The sequence below is a fragment of the Leptopilina heterotoma genome, unplaced genomic scaffold (genome assembly GCF_015476425.1).
Source record: "Leptopilina heterotoma isolate Lh14 unplaced genomic scaffold, ASM1547642v1 Lhet_45, whole genome shotgun sequence".
Classification (NCBI taxonomy): Eukaryota; Metazoa; Arthropoda; class Insecta; order Hymenoptera; family Figitidae; genus Leptopilina; species Leptopilina heterotoma.
The window spans coordinates 2,129,270-2,147,213 of NW_025111086.1; the positions used below are offsets into that span (position 1 = coordinate 2,129,270).

General features: G+C 25.7%; 1 protein-coding gene across 1 annotated transcript in view; it reads left to right on the forward strand.

Annotated features, from left to right (window-relative positions):
* Positions 1–17,944, forward strand: part of LOC122507149 — a 614,585-nt gene that overhangs the window by 430,506 nt on the left and 166,135 nt on the right. Inside the window, exon 7 of the mRNA XM_043619714.1 lies at positions 13,344–13,461. Within this exon, the coding sequence (XP_043475649.1) occupies positions 13,344–13,461 (118 nt within the window). The remainder of the gene's footprint in view (positions 1–13,343; positions 13,462–17,944) is intronic.

Here is a 17,944-nt window from a genome sequence, read left to right on the forward strand (position 1 = left end):
TATTATAATAATATTGAAAATAATAATAATAATTAATTATATTGTATCATCATAATAATATTGAAAATAATAATAATAATAATAATAATAATAATAATAATAATAATAATAATAATAATAATAATAATAATAGTGAAAAAAAATTTGTTTAAGTAAATTCTCAATCAAAAAAAAAGAAAAAAGAGAGAGGAGAAAAAAAAGAAAGAGAGAGAGAGAGAGAGAGAGAGAGAAAAGAAGAGAGAAAGGGAGAGAGAGAAATAAAGAAGAAAAGAGAGAAATTTATAAACGCACAACTCTGTAATTTCCCAATTTGTGATTCGCGACTGAAAATTAATTTCAAAATTCATCCAAAGCAATGTTTCGCGCAAATAAATGAATAACAATTGAGAGAGTGTGAAATTAGAGAAATGACATGAATGCCTAGAATAATTATGGAATTAATATGCGAAATTATTGCATGAAAAGATGAATTGACTCTCACTATTATAATTTCATTATTTGTGTCTAATTTTTGGTTTCTTTTTTATGTTTTGTTTTATGCTGTTGTTGATGTTGAGTTGTGACCGTTATTGTTTTGTTGAGATCAGCGAGCAATGGCACCATTCTGCAATATATACTTGATTAATAAACGCCCTGTGAATGGCCAGTAAAAGATCTTTTCCAACTCGTAAATATAGTAATAGGTATTTGTTAGCATGGGGGCGTGAGACACGCCACAGGGGCTTGTACGCTCGACTTCAAGAACTGACTCATCTTTTTTTTTATTTTCTAGCTTTTTGTTTTTCTTTTGTTTTCATTTTTTTTCTCTATTGCCAATTGAGTACTCAAAATTACATCGAGACTGGAAAGAGAGAAAGAGAAAGACAATACTGAGAGAAGAGGGGAAAATTGTTAATGCTAATTCTTTTCTATTTTTAGAAATTAAATTTCAAACAAATAAATTTTTCATAACTTTATAAAACATGAAGATCACAGTAGTAAAATCATGATCAATTATTGAATTATTATTATTATTATTTTCAAGAATTTTCAACTAAAATTCTTCTTTAAATCGATTATTTTTTAATAATTTTCGAAAAAGTTCTTTGACAATAATTTTTAAATCTATTTGTTTACAATTCAATTTTACGTGAAATGTTAATTTCAACTAAAATTCTTCTTTAAATCGATTATTTTTTAATAATTTTCGAAAAAGTTCTTTGACAATAATTTTTAAATCTATTTGTTTACAATTCTAAAATTTTAACTGAACTTTGTTTTTTTCGTATTTTTTTCGAATCAATTTTTATTAGAAAATTCAACGAGAATTCAATAATTTAAATAAAAAATAAATAAATAATTGAATACATTGAATATTTCTTAAAATTCAAATTTTTAAATATTTGAATTCTTTTGACGAATTTTAATAAAATTTTTAAAAATAATTACATTTTTCGAGAAATTTGATTAAAATTGTATTAAAAATAATTGAAATTCTACGATAAGTTTTATTATTTGTGAAAATAATTGAATCCCTAAGAAGAATTTTATTATTTTTGAACAATATTTAATTTTTGCGAAGAATATTATTACTCTTGAAAAAAATTGAATTTTTGCAATAATTTGTAATTTTTCTAAAATCAAATTTTTGTTTCGTGTTCTTAACTAAAATTATTCTATAAATGCATTATTTTTAAAAATTTGTGAAAAAGTTTTTTTTAGAATTTTCAAATTCATTAATTCAAAATTCAATTTTTTACAAAATTTCAATTATTCGTAAATTCTTCAATTAAATAATTTTAATTGAAATCTATTTTTAAATCAATTTTAATTAGAAAATTCTACTACAATTCAATTATTTAAATACAAATAAAATGCAAATAAATAATTTATTGAATAATTACATGTTTCTTAAAATTAAATTTTCAGAAAGGTATTTTATCAATAAATTTTTAAATAATTGAATTCTTTTGACGAATTTTAATGAAAATTTTCAGAGTAATTTGAATAAAACTTGATTAAATTTTTATTAAAAATAATTAAAATTCTATGTTTTATTATTTTTGAAAATAATTAAATTCCTGTAAAGAATTTAATTATTTTTGAAAATAATTGAATTCCTGTAAAAATTTAATTATTTATGCAAATAATTGAATAATTGCGAAGAAATTTATAAAAAATTTGTAAATAATTGTATTCCTGTGAAATTTTTAATTATTTCAAGAAAATAATTGAAAGTTCGCGTAGAATTAAAAAAAAAATTTTTTTTTTAATAATTGAACTCTTTTGGAAAATTTTATTGAAATAGTAAATATTAAAAATCATTGAATTGAGGAAAACTTTTAAAAATAATTGAATTCTTTTGAAGAATTTTAATAAAATTTTGGAGAATAATTATATTTTTCGAAGAAATTCGATTAAAATTGTATTAAAAATAATTGAAATTTCGCAATGAGTTTTATTATTTTTGAAAATAATTATATTCCTGAAAAGAATTTTATTATTTACGAAAATAATTAAATCCCTTTAAAAATTTTATTATTTATGAAAATAATTGAATGATTGCGAAGAAATTTATAAAAAAATTTGTAAATATTTGAATTCCTATGAAATTTTTAATATATATATATGAAAATAATTCAAGGTTTGCGTAGAATTTTATTAAATTTTTTTTTTAAATAATTGGATTATTTTGGAAATTTTTCTTAAAATTAATATTAAAAATCATTGAATTGTAGGAAATTTTTGAAAATAATTGGAACTTTGCCTTGAATTTTATTAAAATTTTTTAAAATTACTAAATTTTGCCAAGAATTTTTCTTTAGAAAATATTTGAATTTCTGCAATCGAGCCCTGCTGCTTCTTGACAATTCTGTTTATGGTTTTTAATGGTTATTTGTATTTATGGTTGTTGCAAAAAGTTGTGAATTCAGTCTCGTGGTATTCTGAGTCAATGGTAACTTTTATTTTTGGTTGTTGCAAAAAATGGTAAATTCAGTTTCTTGGTAGTTTTATTTATGGTTGTCAAAAAAATGCGGTTTATTCAAGTCCTTGGTAGTTTTTTATGGTTATTTTTATTTATAGTTGTCATAAAAAATGGTAAACTTGATCCCTTAGTAGTAGACAACAATCGTAACATTTATTTATGGTTGTCAAATTATTTTTTAAATTCATCTTCTTAGTAATATTTGTCATTCAATTCGTTGATTGTTAGAGGCAATGGTAGCTTTTATTTTCGTTTGTCACAAAAAATGATAAATTTAATTTCTTGGTAATTTTTGTTATGGTTTTTATTTATGATTGTTCAAACAATGGTAAATTCAATCCCTTGGTAGTTAGAAACAATGGTAACTTCTACTTATGGTTGACAAAAAAATAATAAATTCGGTTCCTTTGTAGTTCGAGACAATGGTAACTTTTATTTTTGGTTGTTGCAAAAAATGGTAAATTCAGTTTCTTGGTAGTTTTATTTATGGTTGTCAGAAAAAATGGTAAATTTGGTTCGGTTGGTAGTTTTATTTATGGTTGTCAAAAAAATGCGGTTTATTCAAGTCCTTGGTAGTTTTTTATGGTTATTTTTATTTATAGTTGTCATAAAAAGTGGTAAACTTGATCCCTTAGTAGTAGACAACAATGGTAACATTTATTTATGGTTGTCAAATTATTTTTTAAATTCATCTTCTTAGTAATATTTGTCATTCAATTCGTTGATTGTTAGAGGCAATGGTAGCTTTTATTTTTGTTTGTCACAAAAAATGATAAATTTAATTTCTTGGTAATTTTTGTTATGGTTTTTATTTATGATTGTTCAAACAATGGTAAATTCAATTCCTTGGTAGTTAGAAACAATGGTAACTTCTACTTATGGTTGACAAAAAATAGTAAATTCGGTTCTTTTGTAGTTTGAGACAATGGTAACTTTTATTTTTGGTTGTTGTAAAAATGGTAAAGTCAGTTCGTTGGTAGTTTTATTTATGGTTGTCAAAAAAAATGGTTTATTAAATGGTTTATTCATTTTCTTATTAGTTTTTTATGGTTTTTATTTATGGCTGTCACAAAAATGGTAAATTTGGTTCCTTGGCAGTTCGAGACAATGGTAACATTTTTTTATGGTTGTTAAAGTGGTGAAAACAAAAACAATGTGGTGAATTCTATTTTCCGATAGTATTATCATAGTTTTATTGCTGATAAACTTCGTGTGGTAGTTATTACAGATAATAATTATGGTACTGGGAAAGAAAAAATTGCGAATAAACGGTTTTTCGATGAAATGACGTCAGATGATGTTACGTGAAATGCCGTTGAAAATTTCACCTCGATTAACCCGAAATCTTTCACGTTCTACCCACTTTCAGATATTAGTGTCTCTGTCTTCCAGGTGTGTTTCTCCCGCGATAAACTTTGTTTTGCCCTTTTGAACCTCATGAGACATGGTGAGTTAGAGAAAAGGAGACGGAGATATTGCAATGCTCACACACTGTGCGACGTTTAAACAACATTAGAGAGCCACGCCTCAGGGTTATCCGACATGTCCGAAAGGTTTCATTGGTATGTGTGTCAGGCAATTTTCCCCAGTGACATAATAAAACTGGTTACTCTCTCCTTATTCTCAATTACTCTTCATATTATAAATAATTAGTCATTATTACTAATTTAGTATTAATTTATAAATTATAATTCTTACTAAATGTGAATATTTAGGAATTACAAGTAATTACTAAATGTATGAATAGTCAGTAATTATAAATAATTACTAAATGCGAATAATTAGTAAAATTACAAGTAACTAACAAAAATTCGCGCGCTAGAGCGCACGGCTAACTTCTTAGGTACATACTTTTTTAAAAATAAAATTAGCAATTTTAAAAATAATAGAATTAAAAATTTTTAATTCTGTATTTTCATAAATATAAAATATGAATTGGAATATATTTTTAATATCTAAAAGTACTGAAAAAAATTAAATTTTTAGAATTCATAAGAAAGCATTGAATTTTTGGGCCTTTTTTGTTCGCCTCACAAACTGTGAAATTATTATTATTATTATGTTCAAAATTGAAAAAAAATCTCATAAAAATCCCAATTATCATTATAAATTTATAAATTATCAAATTTTTCTTCAAAATTCACTTATATTCAAAAATTTTAATAAAATTCTTGTCAAAATTTCAATTATTTTCAAAAATTTCCCACATTTCGATAATTTATTAATTTTCAATATCTCAACTATTTTAATAAAACTACCCAAAAGAAATCAGTTATTAAAAAAATTTTTTTTTTAATTGTACGCAAACGTTTAATTATTTTCATAAATATTAAAAATTCCACAGGAAATTAATTATTTACAAATTTTTTTTAAGTTCCTTTTTAGTACCTAATTCAATTATTTTCATAAATAATAAAACTCATCGGAGAATTTCAATTATTTTTATAACAATTTTAATCAAAATCCTTGAGAAATGTAACTATTCTTAAAAAATTTATTAAAATTCGTCAAAAGAATTCAATTATTTAAAAATTTTTCAATAAAATTCTTTATAAAAATTAAATTTTAAGAAACATTCAATTATTCAATAAATAATTTATTTGCATTTTATTTGTATTTAAATAATTGAATTCTCGTAGAATATTCCAATAAAAATTTATTTAAAAATGAATTTTTAGTAAAAATTTTAGTTAATAATTGAAATATGAAAATAATTAAATTCCTGTAAAGAATTTTATTATTTACGCGTAAATAATTGAATCCCTGTAAAAATTTTATTATTTATGAAAATAATTGTATTTCTTCGCAATCATTCAATTATTTTCATAAACAATTAAATTTTTACAGGGATTCAATTATTTTCGTAAATAATAAAATTCTTTTAAGGAATTCAATTATTTTAATAAATAATAAAAGTCACTTTAGAATTTGACTAGAATGATTGCGAATGATTGCATCTAGTCACTAGAATGATTGCGAAGAAATTTTTTAAAAAAAATTCGTAAATAATTGAATACCTGTAAAATTTTTATTATTTTATGAAAATAATTTAAAGTTTGCGTAGAATTTTATTAAATTTTTTTTTTGAAAATAATTGAAATCTTTTGGAAAATTTTATTGAAACAGTAGAAATTAAAAATCATTGAATTGAGGAAAACTTTTAAAAATAATTGAATTCTTTTAACGAATTTTAATAAAATTTTTGAAGAATAATTATAATTTTTCGATGAAATTTGATTAAAATTGTATTAAAAATTTAAAAATAATTGAAATTCAACAAATGAGTTTTATTATTTATGAAAATAATTGAATTCCTGAAAAGAATTTTATTATTTACGAAAATAATTGAATCCCTGTAACAATTTAATTGTTTATAAAAATAATTGAATAATTGCGAAGAAATTTATAAAAAAAAATATGTAAATAATGGAATTCCTGTGAAATTTTTAACTATTTTATGGAAATAATTAAAGGTTTGCGTAGAATTTTATTAAATTTTTTTTTTAAATAATTGAATTCTTTTGGAAAAAGAATTCTATTTTATTAAAATAGATATTAAAAAATCATTGAATTGAGGAAAATTTTTGATAATAATTGAAATTTGGGCTTGAATTTTATTAAAATTTTTTTAAAATAACTAAATTTTGCCAACAATTCTATTATTTTTTTTGTTGTCTGTACATGAAAAAAAATAAGTGTATATACATATAAATGTGTCGGCCTGCTTTTCACCCGCGGCAGGATCGCTTCAGGATCCAGGAAAGATCGGTATACACGATAATTAATGACGTTTCTGCCGGTCGCTAACGGTGAAAGGGAAAAGAGGATGAATTTCTTTAGGGCCTCTTCTCGTTAAACATTCTCTCTCTTAAAGGCGAAAAATTTTCCTTTGTCCGTTAGGAATAATTAGTATGAATGGCTATTATGCCGTTTCTTAATGTCAAAGTAAAAGAAACAAAGCAACAACAACAAAAAAAAAAAAACAAAAAAAAGCGAATTAAAAAAAGCAAATAGAAAAAAAGAGAACTGAAAAATGAAAAAAAAAGAGAATAGAAAAAAAGAAAGAATAGCAAAACAACTGCCAAAAAAAAGAAAGAAGAAAAAGGAGAATTGAAAAAATAAAAAACGAAATAAAGAAATAAAGAAGAAAAAGAATTGAAAATATATTACAAGTGGAAAAAATTTGCATTTTTACAATATTCACCTATGTGTCTTTTATTTAAATTAGCGAATGTAAAATAAAATTGCGCGCTTTCTTATTTTAAAGACTATTATTTTCTTTTTCAAAAAAAAAAAATTCTTTTATTGTTTAAAATTAATTTCCTCGTAAGTTTTAAGTGTCTAATTAAATTTTATAGTTTATTTCGAATAGAAATGTGTCACATGAAAGATATATGAAAACAATTACCAAATTATTGCAATTGTTTGTAGAAAATTTATTAATAAAATAATTCTATTCAAATAAATATTTATTTAATGACATTTTCATTCTTTTATTTATTTAATCCTTAATTTGAGTCAATAAAATTTGTGCAGTGTATTAAAAAAAATGTACTTGATTTTAATCAACGATTATCAAATTTGTTATTTGTATCGATTAAATTTTATTTGAATCAAGTAAATTATATTTGATTCAAATACAGAATTAATTAAATAAATAAAATTAATTAAATAAATAAATTAATTAAATTAATTATTTAAAATAATTAAATTTAATTAAATTAAATTTAAATGTAATTAAAAAGAAATTTTGAAAAAGGTTACTGATTAAAATTTAATTCTCCAGTCACGAGAGTCCAATATTTCATCTAATAATAATTAATTAGTTATTCATTTCAATTAATTTTGCATTCGTTTCGCAAAAAAAAAAACAAATTTTTACTTTGCGATTTTATTTATATTTACTTTACTTACGTTTATTTATTAATTTTAATTATCTAGAAATAAATAAATATATATATGTTTATGGTAAAGAGATCTTCCATTCTGTAAAAGTGAATGGTTGACCTTTTCCACTTGTAAGTAGAAAAATCAAGTTACGGTGAGACACAGGCGCTGAAATTTATTTGCCATTAATGAATGCAATTTCTTCTGTTATTTTTTTCAAAAAACGAAAAAATTATTTATTTCTTAATAATCTCTAATCCGTGAAAGTCAAGGATTCTCTTTCCGCGTATTTGTTTATTTCTTTCTCTTTTTATTTATTTAAAAATTGAAAATTAAAAATGTAATTTTTTTTAAAGTTTAGTTGAATTTTTTTTATATTATTTGAAGTCTTTATTTTCTAATATTTGTAATTATTATAAAACATGAAGAAATCGATGACTCCGAGTCGACGACTCGGAGTTATCGATTTCTTCATGTTTTATAGTTTTAAAAATTTTAATTTAGTTTTATATAAAATGTTCCCATCATATTTGACTCGGACTTGTTAGAAAAATAAAAATCCTCCCTCTCACTCTCATATAATAATAATAATAAAAATATTAATAGCAACAACTATAAAATTTATAAATTTAAATAAATAAAAATAGAAAAAGATGCCATCAAACTCGGCACTTATAAATATTCGTAAAGAGAATTTTTCTTGTTTCATTACTCAATAAACGTGAAAGAACATGAATGTAATCATCGAATGAAAATGCAAATTTATCGCCTTATTTGATTACAACAGTTAAATGGGATGAATATATATATATAAATACACATCCCTGGTGTGATAAAAGGCGTAACTTCCTATTTGGTATTTATTTCTCTGTAAATGCCATTTTTTTTCTTCTAAGTTTGATAAAAAAAAAAAAAAAAAAAAAATGTAAAAAGAAGGAAAAAATTAATTCTCGTAAAACCTACGACTTTAAAAGCCACAACATATAATCGCGCAGAAATCCACACACACAGGATTAACGGCATTTTCTAACCTATATATGCTATATGCGCATAATACAAAGATAATGTGTATTACGTACAATTTTACAATTGTGATAAATCCCCATGAAATGGCTAAATGGCCATACGCATTTGACGTTTCTATCTACCAATCGTCTATCTTTCTCACGAGTTACGTTTATATTTGTACATTTATATAGTTGTAATTATATATGCTCAAGGCATTATTATGCATTTTATCGTCAAATATCTTTCGTTCACTTACATATTAATTGAAATCAAATTTCTGTTTTTTTCTGCTTGTTTACTCATTCAGAAAATTAATCTATCATTCTTGTTGTTCATTCAGGAAATTTCTATGAACTTTTTTCTTCGATTTTCTTTTTCAATTTAATATTTAGTCAATTAAAAATTTATTAGATAACTTTTTAATAACTTTTTTAACTGATCGTTATTTTCTGGTAAAAATTAATTAAATTATTTATTTTGCTATTCATTCATTTTTTATAATTTTTTTATTTAGTTACTTTTATTTATTATTGAACCGTTGACAATTACTGATATTAATTATTGGTACCACTGATTGTTGGTAATAATTATTATTGGTACCACTGGTTGTTGGTAACAGTAATTATTGGTACCACTAATTTTTGGTACTGTTAACAATTGTTACCATTAATATTATTGGTACCACTGGTTGTTGGTAACAGTAATTATTGGTACCACTAATTTTTGGTACTGTTAACAATTGTTACCATTAATATTGTTGGTACCACTAATTTTTGGTAACAGTAATTATTGGTACTACTAATTTTTGGTACTGTTAACAATTGTTACCATTAATATTATTGGTACCACTGGTTGTTGGTAACAGTAATTATTGGTACCACTAATTTTTGGTACTGTTAAAAAGTGCTACCATTAATTATTGGCACCACTGGATGTTGGTAACAGTAATTATTGGTACCACTAATTATTGGTACCACTAATTTTTGGTAACAGTAATTATTGGTACCACTAATTTTTGGTAACAGTAATTATTGGTACCACTAATTTTTGGTACTCTTAACAATTGCTACAATTAATTATTGGTACCACTGGTTGTTGATAACAGTAATTATTGGTACCGCTAACATTTGGTACCAATAATTATTGGTACTAACAATTTAGGGTGCCAATAATTACTGGTACCAATATTCAGTAATACCAATAATTTTGGGCGCCAATAAGTACTGTTACCAATAATCAGGGATACCAATAATTATTGTTACCAACAGTTCCTGGTACCACTAATTCTTGGTACCAGTAATTATCAATGTGATTTTACTTTTAATTATTGATTTATTGATATAAAAAATTATTTTTCATATCTTAAGGAAGAGTACAAAAGAAAACTAATGACAAAATTTACAGTAAACGTGTTAAATAATGAAAATTTATCACATTTAGAATTTTTATAAAATAAAGTCATAATTGAGAGAAAAATTTTGATATCGAACACGATAACGGACAGGAAATATTCGTTCTTATTGCTAATTGAATTGCACGTGTTTTAATATCGTGTTTAAGTTGATTCCCCTGTTTTTTTTCTCGAAAAAGTCGATTCAGAAGCTTATATATTACCATAACTGATCGATTATCGGCTGAAAAGTCTTCAAGAAACGACAACGACAACTTGCCAACCAGGAAGATGAAGGAACTGGTTGGTAATTTTTTTTTATTGTTGAAATAATTAAGAGAAGAAAAAAATTAAATTTACATTCTCATGGCGTGCTTTAAATTTATCAGAAAGATGGATACATTAATTAGTATTTTTAGTTGAAGACAAAAGTATTTTTATTAACGGACGATTATTATCGATAGTAGTGGTAACGGTAAATGGAAATGTTACCAGCAATTATCAGTAATTATTGGTACCACTAATTTTTGTTCCACTTCTGCTTGGTACCACTGATTGTTGGTACCAGTATTTATTAGTTTTACTAATTTTTAGTATGATCGAATTTCTTGGTACCACTTGCTGCAAACTTATATTTGGTACCAGTAATTATTGGAACCACTAATTTTAGTACTAGTAGCTTTTAGTACCACTAATTGTTGATATCAATAATTTTTGGTACCACTGATTGTTGGTAACCATAATAATTAGTACCACTGACTATTGGTACCACTAATTTTGGTACCATTAAATATTGGTACCACTAATTTTGGTACCAGTAAATATTGGTACCACTAATTTTGTTACCAGTAATTTTGGAACCACAAATTTTAGTACTAGTAATGTTTGGTACCACTGATTGTTGGTATCACTAATTATTGGTACCTCTGATTGTTGATAACCATAACGATTAGTACCACTGACTATTGGTACCAGTGATTATTGATGCCACAAATTATTTGTACCAGTAAATATTCATACCACTGATTGTTGGTAACCATAATGATTAGTACCACTGACTATTGGTACCACTAATTTTGGTACCATTAAATATTGGTACCACTAATTTTGGTACCAGTAAATATTGGTACCACTGATTTTGATGGTACCACTATTGCCACATTGAGTTACCGATTACAAAAATTCCAAAAATATGAAAATAAAGAATTAATTATAATTTGCACCATAAATTTCAAAAGAATCATAATTAAATACTCTCCAGAAAACTCAACTGCTGCTTGAATTAACAATTAAGCTAATTAAAAGTTAAAGAGGTGCGAAGATCAAAAGTGCAATTTTCGAAAATTTCTAAAGTGCGTCAACGAAATTAAAAATAGAATTCACTACTGAGAAATTATTAAAGTTAGAGCTACCAGGGATTAACTGGAGCGCAATTTAGCTGACCACTTTAGAAGCGCGGCAGTATTTGCAGTGGACGAAGAAAAACAGAAATAGAATCTTCTCTACTGCAGAGAGATTTATAGACGGCAAGTGTTTTATCGTTTGAAAGCTTATCTCGAAAGACGTGTTTAGCATTCCTCTCGAGAGACCAGTTTCAAACTTGACACTTTGATAAGAATTTTTGAAATAATAATAATAATAATAGCAGCAGCAACAATAAAAAAAAATTCATTACTTTGTTATTTTAACTTTCAAATGCCATCGCATTCCTCAATTAATTTTTCTTCTCCCCTTGCATATATATAGTCCGTGTGTATTAATTACAATCAATGACAATTTTTTCTTCATGTACAATCATATCTGTCTCTTTATCTCTCTCTCTGTAGAAAATTACTAAAGAGTCAACGATCGCTTTCAATGCCGAAGATGATAAAAATAAATAAATAGATCTATTTTTTTTCAAGAGAAATGCAGAGTATTGTTTATTTAAATTAAAATTTATTAATGAACTAATAAATGTATAGATAGACAAATAAATAAATAATCAAATATATAAACCATCTTACAAAACAGTAAATAAATAAATAGATAAACAAATATGTAAACAAAAAGACTAATGAATAAATAAACAAATTGATAAACTAGGGCTTCGTAGCCCTAGGAACTTCGTTATTCTTAAATCAATAAATAAATAAATAAACAAATAGATAAACAAATAGATGAACGAGTAAATAAGTAAAAACTAATAAAATCATTAATGTAAATTAAAATTTATGCTTAAAAGAATTTGAGATGAAATGATTATATAGAAATGTTGAGAACAGTGTTGCGGCACGTGGCTCTTTATTTTATATATGTGTACATTTTCTGTCTTTGTCTCCAGGACGCATCGCGAACTCCATACCGCTTTTAGAGGTATTATGGCTTTCAAAGACAGTGGCTATCGTACCAACAAAAACCCACACGTTGCCATCTGAGTGCAACCCAATGTATTATCAACGCATGTTCCCTTCTTTTGCGCACGTGATTTTCCCAGCTGTTTCAACTTCGCGGTGAGAATATTTCTCCGGAGTTAAACAATACTTAGGCATTGTCAGCGTTTTAATGGGAAAACCTAGTGTTTGAATATAAATATACTATAGTTGAATACACTCCAATCATAAATTCTCAGTATAAAGGGTTCGACTATTTATATAGATATATTTAGACGGCGCAAAGTTTCTATGCATTTTAGTTCAAACACAGTGTCTTCTCTCGTTCGAAAATTGTCTCTTCCGCCTGCTCCAGTTGTGCAAATAAGTGAATAAATAAATAAATGAATAAATAAATAGAACAAAAAGTGAAAAAATAAAAAAGTAAATAAAAGAATACAAATAAATATATAGACAAATAAAAGAAAACAAAGAGATAAACAAATAAATAAAAGAATAAACAAATAGATAAATAAATAGATACACAATTTAAATAATTAAAGAGTAATAAAATAAATAAACAAATGAAAATGAATTAAACATATAAACATGTAGACAAATAAGTAAACAAATAGGCAAACAAATGAATTCTCAGTTTTATTAAAATTGTAAATTGTAAAAAAATAATTCACAATAATATTATAACCTGAAAATTAAATTACCTCATTTTTTTAAATTTCAGGCTACTCGGATTCTTCAGGGCGACCAGTTCTGGAGTTCGACAGTAATGTTAAAAGGACAGAGACTCTCTCCGCACGGGAAGTGGCGTCCTTTCTCCTCTACCTCACTCGTTTACCAAGGTAAGTGTCGTAAAGTACTGTACACCACAAAAGGCGTCTCGTCTTTTGACCATTTATGATGTTTTTCTTTCTTTTCTTTTTTCCTTCGTCTCCTCCTACTGTATATTAACACAAATATAACCAGAGCGCATTTTTAAATCAGTAAGAATAAGGCAAACAGAAAGAAAAAAAAATCATGTAAACCTTAAAAAAACATCATGTAAATCTAAAACAACAACAACAACAACAAAATAAATAGAAAGAAATAAGAATGAGAATAAGAAAAAGAAATATTGTGCGAATGAGAACGAAATGATGAAAGAAGCAAACCAACAAAAGGAAGAAACGGTATAACATGGTCGATCATTTTCAGACTTCCTTCTCTCTCTCTCGCGAAAGTCCTAGATGGATCGTAAAATATGGTTTTGTATGGTGTGTGCGCGCCCGCATCGACATTACGTTACTCGCCCTCCTCGACGCTCGTTTAACCGCATTCGCATACTCTCTAAACCATAAAATATTTCATGTGCATATGTATAAATATTGGGGAGTTGGAAAAATGGGATTTTTTTCTATATTCTTCTTCAAGTTCTTCTACTATTTTTAAATTATGGCAAAAAATAATTGGGCGTTTTTCTATTGATACCATGCCTATTATTTATCTTTGGCACTATTGATTACTGTTACCATTATTCGTTGGTAGCTAGTATTACCAATAATCCTTGGTACCATTGCTTATTATTACCATTAATCTTTGGTACCATTGATTATTGTTACCATTATTCATTGATACCTAGCATTACCATTAATAGTAGCATTAATCCTTGGTACCATAAATTATAATTACCATTATTCGTTGGTACCATCAATTCTTGTTACGTTTTTGGTACCATTGCTTATTGTTACCGTAAAGCTTTGGTACCATTGATTTTTTTTTACCGAAAATGGTTGCTACCATTAATTTTTGTTATCAGAAATGCGTGGTTCCATTGATTCTTAACACTATTGCTTATTTTGGACATTAATTTTTGTTACCATTGCCTATTACTATCATTAATCCTTGGTACCACTAAACTTGGTATCATTAATTGTTATCGTTAATGATTGATACCAATGATCCTTGGTATTATTAATGCTTGGTACCAATGATCCTTGGTATTTTTAATGCTTGGTACCAATAATCCTTTGAACTATTAATGATTGGTACCAATGATCCTTGGTACCATTAATGTGTGGAACCAATTATCTTTGGTACCATGAATGCTTGGTACCAATGGTCCTTGGTACCATTAATGGTTGCTACCAATGATCCTTGGTACCATTAATGCTTGGTACTAGTGATTCTTGGTATCTTCAATGCTTGGTACCAATGGTCCTTGGTGTTATTAATGATTATTTTAATTAATTTCTTGTATAAAATATTAATTATTATCATTTATCATTGATATAATTTATTTTTTCTGCTATTAATACTCGATACCACTAAATTTTTGTACTATTAATTATTATTAATACTTTTAATCTTTGGTACCATTGATGCTTGGTACCATTTGTTTAGTAAAAACAATTTTCTCTTAAATGTAAGTTTAATAATATCAGACCTGTATAATTTAATTTTAAAATAATTTCATCATTCGAAATATTTATGCATGTATTTGAGAATGTATCCAAATAGCATTGGTGAAGTGATTCAAGAAATAAAAATTCCTTAAAGATAAACGCCACGTACTTCAGTGCTCTATAAAAGATTGAGCGTGTACGATTTTTCTCCTCATTGGATCACTTCGGATAGTGTTGCTTAAGTGTGCTGATTATTATGGCTGCCTGTAATTTTAGCAGAACTGATGATTAGAGTTCGACGGAACATGCAACACGATAGATCCAAAGCCACCGGATCTTGAATTTGCATAGTTGCTGTGAATCATAATTATTATCAGTAGGGTATAAAATTGAAAAAAAATATTATACATAAATAATTTATAACCATAAACGAATGTATATCGATATGAATACTTAAAGTCAATCTACCACTTCAAGGCACACTTCACAAAACCTATTTTTCTCTTTCTCTTTTCCATTTTTATCGCAATTTTTTTTTTGTTTCTTCTGGACAAATTAATAAATAAATAATTTATTATTATACCGGCTATTAATGTCCGTTTGTTAAAGCGAAAATAATGATGTGATATACACGGAAGCTCTACTTTCTCCACGTGTACACAAAGTATATAAATAGAAATACAACTTTGAGTTTTCTATAATCGTATATATGTACACATATTAGACGCACGATAAAATGTGGAAAAAAGGTAAATTTTAACTTGAGTGCATTGCAAAGAGTAGTAAAAGATCATATAATGTCTCGAGAAAGTTATAAGAGGGACGCTAATTAGTGGGCGTCGATAATTGCTTATAAAGCAATCTTCACGTCAGACAACAAAATTAGAAGATTTACCAACGATTATTGGTACAATTAATCCTCACTAACGCTTATAATTGATAGCATTAGTCTTTGGTAGCATTAATCATTGGTAGCAATATTATCATTAATTTCTTTTTTGTTATTGGTAGCATTAATCACTGGTGCCATTAATCTTTATATCATAAATATTTCAAAAATATTTTTTTATCTTTGTTTCAAATTTTTTATTATCCTTTTTTATTATCTTTTTTTTTTTGTTTTGGTAAATTTTTGCTACGATTATTTCTTAGTAGCATTAATTTTTGATAACATTAATAATTGCTACCATTTATAATTGCTAGTCTGGATTGTTATTGCGGATAATTTTTTGTACAATTGGTAGTTGGTACCAGTAATTTTTTGCATCACAGGTATTTGATACCATTAATTTTTAGTAACACAGGCAATTGGTACCACTAATTTTTAGTTGCAGAGATAATTGGTACCACTAATTTTAGCTGAAGTCGATAATTACTACTGTTAATCCTTGGTACCCTTAATCGTTGGTAGCAGTGACAATTCGTACAATTAATTTTTGGTACCATTAATTATTGGTACCATTAAATATTGGTACAATTAATTATTGGTACCATTAAATATTGGTACCATTAATTATTGGTACCATTAAATATTGGTATAATTAATTTTTGATGCCATTAATTATTAGTATCATTAATTTTTGATACCAATAATTATTGGTATCATTAATTTTTGATACCAATAATTATTGGTATCATTAATAATTAGTATTATTAATTGTTGGTACCATTAATTATTGGTACCATTAATCATTACTACAATTAATTGTTGGTACCATTAATTATTTTTACAATTAATTATTGGTACCATTAACTTTTGATAGCATTAATTATTGATACCGTTAATTAATGACACAATTAATGATTGATCTTATTAATTCTTGATTATTAAGAACAAGAAACAAAATTTATTATGAAGAGCAAAAAGTAGAATTGATTTTCAAAGAAAGAAAACAAAATTAATAATTAAAAAGAAAAGAGAATTAATATTTGCAAATATTTTGTTGCTTATTCGCCTAGAAGAAATTGTCAATAAGTAAAATATAAGACTAGCAGCGTGTCACTTTATATGCTCCCTAACGATATCATAAAATCTAAACAGAAACGATGTTAGACTTCCAATGTGCCCATAAAAGTATATAAATGCTCTCTCGTATGCCAAGCAAAATTCCCTGTCTTCATTTGATTTTGTATACATATATACATATATATATTTTCAAAGCGCGAATTAATAGCCATTGATTTATCTTTCTTGATATTCAATCGCGCTCGAGCGCGCTCTCGCGAGAACTTAATAGGCAAAATTATGGAGTACATAAATAAAAGCTTTTAAAACAATTTACGAGCAATGTGCCAAAATGTCTGTATTAGTTTTCACAGCTTCTTTTCGCGTATACATATATATATGCTACATTTGCATTTGCCACTTTAAAGACAGTAAATAAAAGAAAGAAAATATTGTAAAAAAAAGAACAGCTTATGCTTTTAGATAGTTAAAAGAAAAGAGAAAAAAAGACACACTCAATACATGTTTTATAGACTCTAAGTCTTTCGTGGAGTAAAAGAAGCTGTCAATACTAACAAGCTGCTATTAAATTCCAATTTAGAAATAATACCGAACCGAATTGGAATTCTCTTCTTTACGATCGTCATTCACTGGTGTATACTACATATCTTTGCAGTAAACGCGAGAAATTTTCTTCCTATTAGTAGCTGGTTTATGTCACTTTTTTTTCTTTGTTTATTATTTCTCCAAATGATATCTTTATGTTTTATTGTATTTTTTCGGGGTTTAGTTATTTAATTCAATTTATCAATAATTAACACTATTAAAAACTAATGGTATACAAAAAATTAATAATATTAATTAATGGTACCAAATATTAATAATACTGAGTACTAATGCTACTTAATATTAATACTGGGTACCAATAATCCTTGGTACCATTAATCTTGGTACCATTAATACCTGGTACCATTAATACTTGGTACCATTAATACCTGG